Raw genomic sequence first — 9,115 nt, forward strand, 5'->3', positions numbered from 1 at the left:
GCTGTTGGCCACATTCAGCTCCATGGAGCTCAGCGGCACTGCCTTTGGCCAGGCTAGGGATGGGGACTGAGGGTAGTGTCAAGGTCACTTGGAGGAGAGAGGGCCAGGAGAGGGGAGCTGATGTCCCCAGGCCCTGAGATGTGCAGGTGACGGGGAGAAAGTAAGGAGGGTGGAGGCGGGAGGTAATAGGTCATAAACACCTATCCTGTATCCAAAAACCAGAGTAAGTGAGTGAAAGGGCGAGGGAAGAGGAACAAGAGATTGACGTCACCCCAAGTGGCTCAAATGGGAAGGGGAGACCCTGTGCACAGGAGCAGTTGCTAAGTAACTCCGGGATGCTTTCAGGAGGAAACTAACGGGAGGAAGTTCGGTGTGCTAGGATGTAAGTAGTATGGCCAGCCATCAGATGCCCTTGGACCACGTGACTTGTCGTCATGCCCCCAGACCCAGGGACCCCCGTAAAGGACTCGTAGGTTTCCCTCTGCTCCCAGAGAGCCTGCAGGGTTGGAATGTTGAGAAAAGGGGGCTCACCGGACAACAGGATTGGTAGACCAGGTCTACCTGGAGGCGGCATCTCAGTGGGACTCAGCCTAGGGGTAGTACCGTGGTTCCCGGGGTCTTCTAAGGTGGGCAGGTGTCGGGCTGACTGTCCCTGAACCCTCCACCCCACCAGGGCTGCTCTGGAACCTGTCATCCACGGATGAGCTGAAGGAGGAGCTCATCACCAACGCCCTGCCCGTCCTGGCCGACCGCGTCATCATCCCCTTCTCCGGCTGGTGTGACGGCAACCGTAACGTGACCAGAGAGGCAGTGGATCCTGAGGTCTTCTTCAATGCCACCGGCTGCTTGAGGTAAGAGATGGGGGCAGATGGGTCCAACTGGGGCCCCTTCCCCAGGAGGCCTCCTCACAGCCAGCATTCCACCAGACCAGAGAACAACCCATAGCCTAGTGCTAGTCCCCCAGGCCAGGCGGCTCCCAGACCCAGGGACCCCAGGCCGTCCTAGCTTCCCTGGGTGTGGCGAGGCTTAGGATGCAGGGACCACCTCTGGGGGGAGCCCAGCTGAGGTTAGCAATCCAAGAGTGGGCTGGCCTGGATAGGCATATCCCTATTGGAAAATGCATCTCTTGTACTATCTGGAAGAACAATCTTTCAGGCAGCAGGCTGCTGATTGGCTCCTGAGTCACTCCCCGGTGGGGGTACTAAATCCTTGTACCTTATTGGTTGGCATGAAGTTTCCTGAGTGCCACCCCAGGGTGTGGCAAGTCCCTCGGGATTTAGTAGTTGAAGTCCGCAAGTTGGGATTGGTTGGCACAGGTGTGTGTGTGTGTGTGTGTATGTGTGTGTGTGTAACAGGGTCCCGTGACGTTTCCCCGTGCTACAATGGGCTTTGTGTCCCCTCAGGGTGGGGGCTGCAGTTGGCACATGCTGCCCTGCCTACACTTGGGCATCACCCTGCAGCCTCCCTGCCAACCTGCTGGGAGCAGGGAGGAGATGAAAGCTGTGTAATTAAGGAGTTTATGGGGCTGCAGGCCTGCTGGGGGCAACAGCAGCCACACCCCGCCTGCTCTTGACTGATGGGCCTCGATTGCTTGGGCAGGAGCCCTCCGCCCTGAGCAGAACACAGTGTGGTAGGAGGCGCCTCCAGCCCCAAGTCCAGCTCCACCTGAGCTCCACTCCCCTTCCTGCACCTGGCCTAGCACCTCTTGGACTGCTGGGATTTCTTCCCACCTGCACCGGCACTCTCGAGTGCCCACTAGTGCGGATGTGTGCCTGGGCGCCGGCTTTAGCAGAGGCATGTCTCCCCCCACCCCGAAGGGATCCTATAAACAGAGCAAACCTACTCCTTAGGGTTTCTGAGACTGTAAATCAGTGGTTCTCAACCTTCCAAAAGCCGTGCCCTTTCAATAATACCTCATGTGGTAGTGCCCTCCCAACCATAACATTATTTCGCTGCTACTTCAAACCTGTCATTTTGCTACTGTTATGAATCAGGCAACCCCTGTGAAAGGGGTCGTGGCCCACAGGTTGAGAACTGCTGCTGTAAATCTTTATGGGAGCAAACAGCCTCATCTTTCTCCTGAGGAGCAGCCTGTGGGTTTGAACGGCCAACCTTGTGGTTAGCCGCCTAACACATAACGCGCTGCACCACCCGGGCTCCCCACAGAGGCAGGGGCAGTCATCCAGCCACACTGCATGGACTGTGGCTCATGGAGATGCATGCGGGTTGGAGTAGGGTGTGTTCCAAGGGGTTTTCAGGGGCTGGTGTTAGGAAGCAGACCACCAGGGGTTCTTTCTGAGGCACTCCTGGGTGGACTTGCCCCTCAGTTAGCACCCAGTTAGCTTGAACCCTTTGAAAGAGCCAGGGACCACCCAAACAGAGGGCAGAAAGAACCGGCTTCAGATGGGACCCCATCTCGGCCTTTCCTGTTACTGGACAAAATTCCGTTACATGATTTTTTTCTTCCCTTCTGTTCTTTCCTTTCCTTCTCCTTTCTCCTCCTATGACAACCCCACTCCACCTCCTCTGCCTGTGTTCATTCCCTGCTCCCCTCCCCTGCCTCCCCATCCTCCCCTCTGCCCTCTCCCACAGGAACCTGAGCTCCGCGGACCTGGGCCGGCAGACCATGCGTAACTACACGGGCCTCATTGACTCCCTGGTGGCCTATGTCCAGAACTGCGTGGCGGCCAGCCGCTGTGATGACAAGGTGAGAATGGCAGTCCCCCTGCAGGGCCAGCTCCCGCCCCCTCCTAGTCTGCGCTCCAGCTCCCGTCTCTCCATCTCGGCAGCTCCTAGGAGCAGCTCCGATGCTTTCCTTTCCAGACTCGCCAGTCAGGCCTGCCCCTCCTGGGGGCCTCTGAGGCACGGCCACCAGGGGTACCCCGTACCACCTCCGAGGCATGGCCAGTTGAGGGGCTGGGCAGAAAGAATAGGGCAGAACAGAGGGTCATCTGGATGCAGGGTGCTCCCACCCAGAGGGCCGGGCCACCATGGTGGTTCAGGCTCAGCAGCCAACCTGGCACAACCATCACCTGCCCCTCACCTGGAGACTGAGCAAATGTGGGCATCTACTGTCTCTGTCCTTCAAACGTGGGCATCTGATGTCTCCGTCCTTCCAATGGAGGTGGTCAGAAGAACCCTGCCCTGTAGGCTGTGTGGATTTGGTCTGCTGACGGGCAGAGTCTGTAGAGGAGCGTGTAGCCCCGAGCATACACATCTCAGTGAGGGTTTGCGGTGCAGAAGCTAATGATGCTCAGGACCTGGGAGCCCACCCTGCGGCTCACAGGCAACCTTGGGGTCCTCCTGAGATGGCGCCTTCTTTTCTGCCAGCTTCCCCAAACCCGAGCTCCCTGGAGTCAGGGGGAGGCTGACACACTGTAGCCCTGCAGGACAGACGAGAGCTGCACCCCAGGGGTCCGGAGGCTGAGTCCACGGGGGCAGACAGCCTCATCTTGCTCCAGGGGCACAGATCATGGGCTGGAACCACCGACCTTGTAGTTAGCAGGCCAATACTTAACCCTGTGCACCAGTAGTGGCAGTAGCCTGTATCTATTTTGTCCTTCTGTACGTGCCAAGGCAAGTGCTTGTCATACATGACCCTCCGATAGCTCAGATGAGTAGGTGGCTTTAGCCCCTTTGGCAGCGGAGGAACGGGAAGTCCAAAGTCAACCTTGAAGACACACAACCAGGAAACAACACAGACAAGATTCAAACCCCGGTCCCGGGGAGTGTCATCACTGGGAGACGAGGAGGAGTCGGGTGCAGCCTGAGGTGCTGCCTGTCTGGCAGGTGCCTGTGGGGGAAGGGCTGCCCAGATGGGGGCCGATGCTCAGGCCCTGTGCTTCCGTTCCCCCCCAGTCCGTGGAGAACTGCATGTGCATCCTGCACAACCTCTCCTACCGCCTGGACGCGGAGGTGCCCACCCGCTACCGCCAACTGGACTACAACACCCGCAATGCCCACACGGAGAAGTCGTCCACCGGCTGCTTCAGCAGCAAGAGCGACAGGATGATGGTGAGTGCTGGCTGCCCACAGCACGGCCCGCCCTGGCCTGCCCGCCCTGGGGCTCAGCCGCCTTCCCTCCCAGCCCCCCTGGAGACAGACCCATCCCAAAGTCTCAGCCAGGGGTCACCTGGCCCTCCAGGGCACATCCAGAAAGGATCTGTGGTCTCGTGATTGTGGAAGCACAGACCCCACCCCCCAAGGTCAAAAGCAACATCCCCAAGTTGGAAGGACTCAGTCCCCCTTACTGTATGATGGGCAAGGCCTTCTCTGGTCTTCCCCCTCCCCTTGAGGATTCTGGGATAGCAGACCTTGACCACCTCTCCAGCCTTAGTGCCTAGGGCCTGCTTTTCCATGTGACGCCCAAGCCCACCCGGTCTCCTCAGAGGCAGAAGGGTGCTGTGGAGGGAGGAGCAGACATCCTCCCCAGGCGGCTCATGCTGGGCACCAGTATGGGAGGCAGGACGGGATCAGCCCGCTGGCCTAGGGAACATCCATTTCAGGATGTGATGCTTGGAGAGAAGAAGTGCTGTGGGTGACTCCACAGTGGCCTGTCCCAGCTGGAAGGTTTGGACAGAGGCTGCCCTGGACCATGTGCTCTCCCTCCCCAGGGCACAGGGGACCAGAGCCTGTGCCCGGCTTCCACGGAGCTGCCGCGGAACACAGAGAGGGTCTCTGGGCTCCCTGCCTCGGTGGCTGTTCTCCACCTGAGAGGCTCTGCCCCAGCCCCTCCTCACCTTCAGGAACCGTGACCTTGGGGTCGGAGGGGGTGGGGAGAGGCAGAAGGCTTGGGTTGGTCCCCCGGACTGGGCTCCCCGTTGATCTGCTCTTTGTCCCCAGAACAACAACTATGACTGCCCCCTTCCTGAGGAAGAGACCAACCCTAAGGGCAGCAGCTGGCTGTACCACTCGGACGCCATCCGCACCTACCTGAATCTCATGGGCAAGAGCAAGAAAGATGCCACCCTGGAGGCCTGTGCCGGCGCCTTGCAGAACCTGACGGCCAGCAAGGGGCTGGTAAGAGGGGCCTCCCCTCCTCGCTGCTGCTCCTCCCTTCTGCAGTCACAGGCCAGCCCCTGCTTCTCCTGCCCGCCTGCCCCGCCCCCACCCGTACCCCGGGAACCTGTACCCGTCTGCATGGCAGCCAGTGCATAGAAGCTCCCGACGTCACTCCATAGACACAGAGCTCTTGGTTGACGCGAGGCTCTGGGCGAGGCTCCTCATGAAGTAGATATGCCTCTGCCATTTAGGAACTCATGCAGGTGCCCAATGGGGGGCGGGGCACGTCTGTGGTTTGTCATTAGCCACTGACTCCTCTTTGCCCCTGGGCTCCTCCTAGAACGCCCTGCCCGCACCCCCAGCTGGCCCACCGGGGCTCTGTCCCTGGCTCGGGGACCGGGGTGAAGAGCATGTCTGTATCACGATCCCCTGGTGCAACTGTATCAGAACCACCACCAGTGTGCTGGCTTTTAGGGACAGAAACGTCTCTCCTCACAGTGTGGGAAGCTAGAAACTCAAATACAGGGCCTGGCATTCTGGCGAGGTCCTTCTCTGCCTCACCACGCTTCTAGAAGCTGCCGGCAATCCTTAGTGTTCCTCGGCTCCAAGACGCATCTGCCTCTGCCGTCCTCAGATAGCACCCGCCTTTCCCGTGTGTCTGTCTGCTCCCTGTCTGCGCTCCCCTTTTATAACTCAGACGTGACTCGGTTTAGAATACACCCTACATCGATACAACCTCCCTGACGCAGCACATAAAGCCGCCTGTCCAACCAGGACTTGTCCACAGGTGTAGGAGGTAGGACTCCAACACGTATGTGGGTTTCCCATGACAGGGAGCCTCCCATTTGTTGAATGGACCGGGAAGTAAGTAGAGGCTTGGGGGCGATGTGGCAGCAGCAGCCTGGCCTTGAGGGTCGAGTGTCATTTGAGGAGCGGGCTGCTAGGGAGTGGGGCTGCAGGGCCCCGGTTTGCACTCCAGGAAGGGTCCGTAGGGGAGTTGTTCTTTGTCTTCACCAAGCACAAGAGGGCCTGTGCAGCAGCAGCAGGGCCAGGGTGAATAATGAGTAAGAGAACTTTGCAGGCTGAGGGTATGAGGCTAGTGGTCTTAGAGAATGCCGCACTAGCCGGGACTCAGTAAGGTCCAGGTTGGCTTTGCCCCTTCGAGGTCCAGCCGAGGCTGACCTGTGCCCAGGCAACACTGGATTACAGCTCCTGAGGGCCGGCCTCAACCCTCTCTGTGCGCTCTTTGTCTCGGCCAAGTGCTCGACATGCACACGCACACACGTATATGCACACACGCATGCGCACACATGTATACGCACACACATGCACACACGCACACATGCCTACACATGCACACACAAGTTCTGGCAATGTAAAGGGCTTGGAAAGGCTTCCAGGTTGGTGCCAGCATAAGCACTCAGCTACCAGCTGAAAGCTTGGCGCTTTGCGTGTGCTCAGAGGTGCCCTGCAAGACATCTGGGAGCTGCTTCTCAGAGGTCACACACTGGAAAGCCCTCTGGGAGCAGTTCTGCTTCGTCCCCCCACCCCCACACACACACAGGGTCACCGTCAGCAGAAAGCAATCAAGCAGCAGCTGCGTGCAGTGGGGCGTTAGGAGACTCCAGGCAGATGTCCTCCACAGTTTCCTGGGAGGACCCACACTGTGGGTGGGGAGGATGGGGGGTGGTGTAGCTGAGACAGAGGGGTGAGGGGTGAGCGGGCCTGAAAGCTGATCTGGGTCCCCCACAGGTGAGTGAACTGAGGTTCCCCTGTCCCCACCCCATGGTCCCCAAATCCCCAGGGAGCGGGCATCAGCGCCAGGGAAGGGGAAGGTGTGTTTCGACAGCTGTGCTGCCCTCTTCCCAGTGTGAAGAGCACAGGTGGTGCATCTCTGCCATGCTCCGACTCTCGCGAGAGAAAGCCCCTGGAGAGGGCTCTGGGGACCCTCGGCCTCTTCAGTCCTCGGGGTGCCCAGGGAGGTGCGGGCGTGGGCCCGGCTCTCACTCCATCCTCTCTGTAGATGTCCAATGGCATGAGCCAATTGATTGGGTTGAAGGAGAAGGGCTTGCCGCAGATTGCCCGCCTCCTGCAGTCCGGGAACTCCGACGTGGTGCGGTCTGGAGCCTCCCTCCTGAGCAACATGTCCCGCCACCCGGTGCTGCACAGAGTGATGGGTACGTGCCGCCCCCACGGGCTTCCACCCCCACCCCCACCCAGGTGTCTCTCCTTTCTGGCTGGAGGGGGAGCAGACCCCCTTAGCAGACCCTCTAGGTTCCAGAGCCTGAGTGCAGATCTCTAACCAGATCCTGGGGGGGGAGCACTCCCGCCGGGGAAGCTGGCCAGGAGAGCAGGTCACCTTGGGGTGGAAGAGTAGCAGGTTTGTAGAGTCTGGGCTGGATCTCAGGCCCCTGAGTTAGAGCTGGAACGACCTGGGGAGCGGCCTCGCTCAGAAACTGGGTGAGGACTGTCCAGGCCCCTGGCTCCCGAGGGAACTGCACAGCCCCGCCGCCCCTCTGCCCCTCCACAGGCCGTCCTGAGCCCGAACCTCCCTCTGCTTTGTTCTCCCAGGGAACCAAGTGTTCCCAGAGGTGGCCAGGCTCCTCACCAGCAACACCAGCAACACCAACAACTCCGAGGACATCCTGTCGTCGGCCTGCTACACCGTGAGGAACCTGATGGCCTCCCAGCCACAGATGGCCAAGCAGCACTTCTCCAGCAGCATGCTCAACAACCTCATCAACTTGTGCCGCAGCAGGTGGGCCCAGCCCACGGCCCGCAGCCCTGCTCCCGCTCCTAGCTGCACCCAGTGCAGGCCGGGGCTGGGGCTCCCCGAGAAGCTGAGGGCTGGGATGTTAAGGCTTAGCATCAGCCCCCAGGAATGCCCAGAGGGGATCTTAGCTGGGGGACACAGCGGGGCACTGCCTCCTCAGAGGGCCAGCAGGAGGCTTAGAATTGTCCGCCTGGCTGTGTAGGAGCATTGTCCTGCTCCGTGGGGCTCTGTCCCCACAGAGCAGTGGTTGGGGATGGGTCGAAGGGAGCCCTCCAGTAGAATCCTGGGGTGCCTCCAGGTGGACAGGAGCTTGGGGCTGTACTGCTGTGTAGAATGGCCAGAGGTCACCATGCCAATGGGGAGCCTCTCTTTGTGCCCTCTGGGGCCTCCCAAGTTTCTAAGACCTGGTGGTGAGGGTGGGAGGGTGGAGTGTGGGCCACCCTGTGCCTCACAAAGGAACTCCCCACCCGCCCAGCTCCTCCCCCAAGGCTGCAGAAGCTGCCCGCCTCCTCCTGTCTGACATGTGGTCCATCAAGGAACTGCAGGCTGTCCTGAGACAGGTAAGAGCCGTGCCCCCCACCTATCTGGCTGAGCTGTCCCTATAGGACAGGGTGGGACTGCTCCTGGGAGTTTCCTGGAGTGTGTGAGCCTTTGTGGGAGCAGACAGCTGCATCTTTCTGCTCTAGAGCAGCCGCCAGGTTCAAACCCCTGCCCTTTCAGCACTTAATCCACAGCACCTCCAGCGCCTAGGCCGACTCACTTCACGAACCCCGTGTACAAGGCTGAGCAGAATGGGAGCCCCTGGAGGCTGCTGTGGTGGTCCAGGTGGCCTCTGTCTTCAGCACCTCCAAACTCACCAACCCCAAGTCCTCCCCAACCATGTCTCACTTAGAAACTCTCCCCGTAGGTACTGAGTTTCTGTTCTCAGGGAAGCTGTTCTATGGGTCAGACACAGGCAGCTGTTCTGTGGATGGGACGCAGGCAGACGTTCTGTGGGTGGGACACAGGCAGATGTTCTATGGGATGGCACGCAGGCAGACGTTCTGTGGATGGACGCAGGCAGATGTTCTGTGGATGGGACGCAGGCAGGTGTTCTATGGATGGGACACAGGCAGATGTTCTGTGGATGGGACAAGGCAGCTGTTCTGTGGATGGGACACAGGCAGATGTTCTGTGGATGGGATGCAGGCAGCTGTTCTATGGGTGAGACACAGGCAGCTGTTCTATGGATGGGACACAGGCAGATGCTCTATGGGATGGCACGCAGGCAGACGTTCCGTGGATGGGACGCAGGCAGATGATCCGTGGATGGGACGCAGGCAGATGTTCTGTGGGTGGGAC

General features: G+C 59.8%; 1 protein-coding gene across 1 annotated transcript in view; it reads left to right on the plus strand.

Annotated features, from left to right (window-relative positions):
• Positions 1 to 9,115, plus strand: part of PKP1 (plakophilin 1) — a 39,132-nt gene that overhangs the window by 26,136 nt on the left and 3,881 nt on the right. The window contains exons 5-11 of the mRNA XM_030887805.2: positions 674 to 851; positions 2,593 to 2,707; positions 3,859 to 4,014; positions 4,843 to 5,019; positions 7,025 to 7,178; positions 7,573 to 7,759; positions 8,250 to 8,334. Coding sequence (XP_030743665.1) covers positions 674 to 851; positions 2,593 to 2,707; positions 3,859 to 4,014; positions 4,843 to 5,019; positions 7,025 to 7,178; positions 7,573 to 7,759; positions 8,250 to 8,334 — 1,052 coding nt within the window. The remainder of the gene's footprint in view (positions 1 to 673; positions 852 to 2,592; positions 2,708 to 3,858; positions 4,015 to 4,842; positions 5,020 to 7,024; positions 7,179 to 7,572; positions 7,760 to 8,249; positions 8,335 to 9,115) is intronic.

This window comes from Echinops telfairi, unplaced genomic scaffold (assembly GCF_000313985.2).
Source record: "Echinops telfairi isolate 266 unplaced genomic scaffold, ASM31398v2 ScPeMD7_7424;HRSCAF=8462, whole genome shotgun sequence".
Lineage (NCBI taxonomy): Eukaryota > Metazoa > Chordata > Mammalia > Afrosoricida > Tenrecidae > Echinops > Echinops telfairi.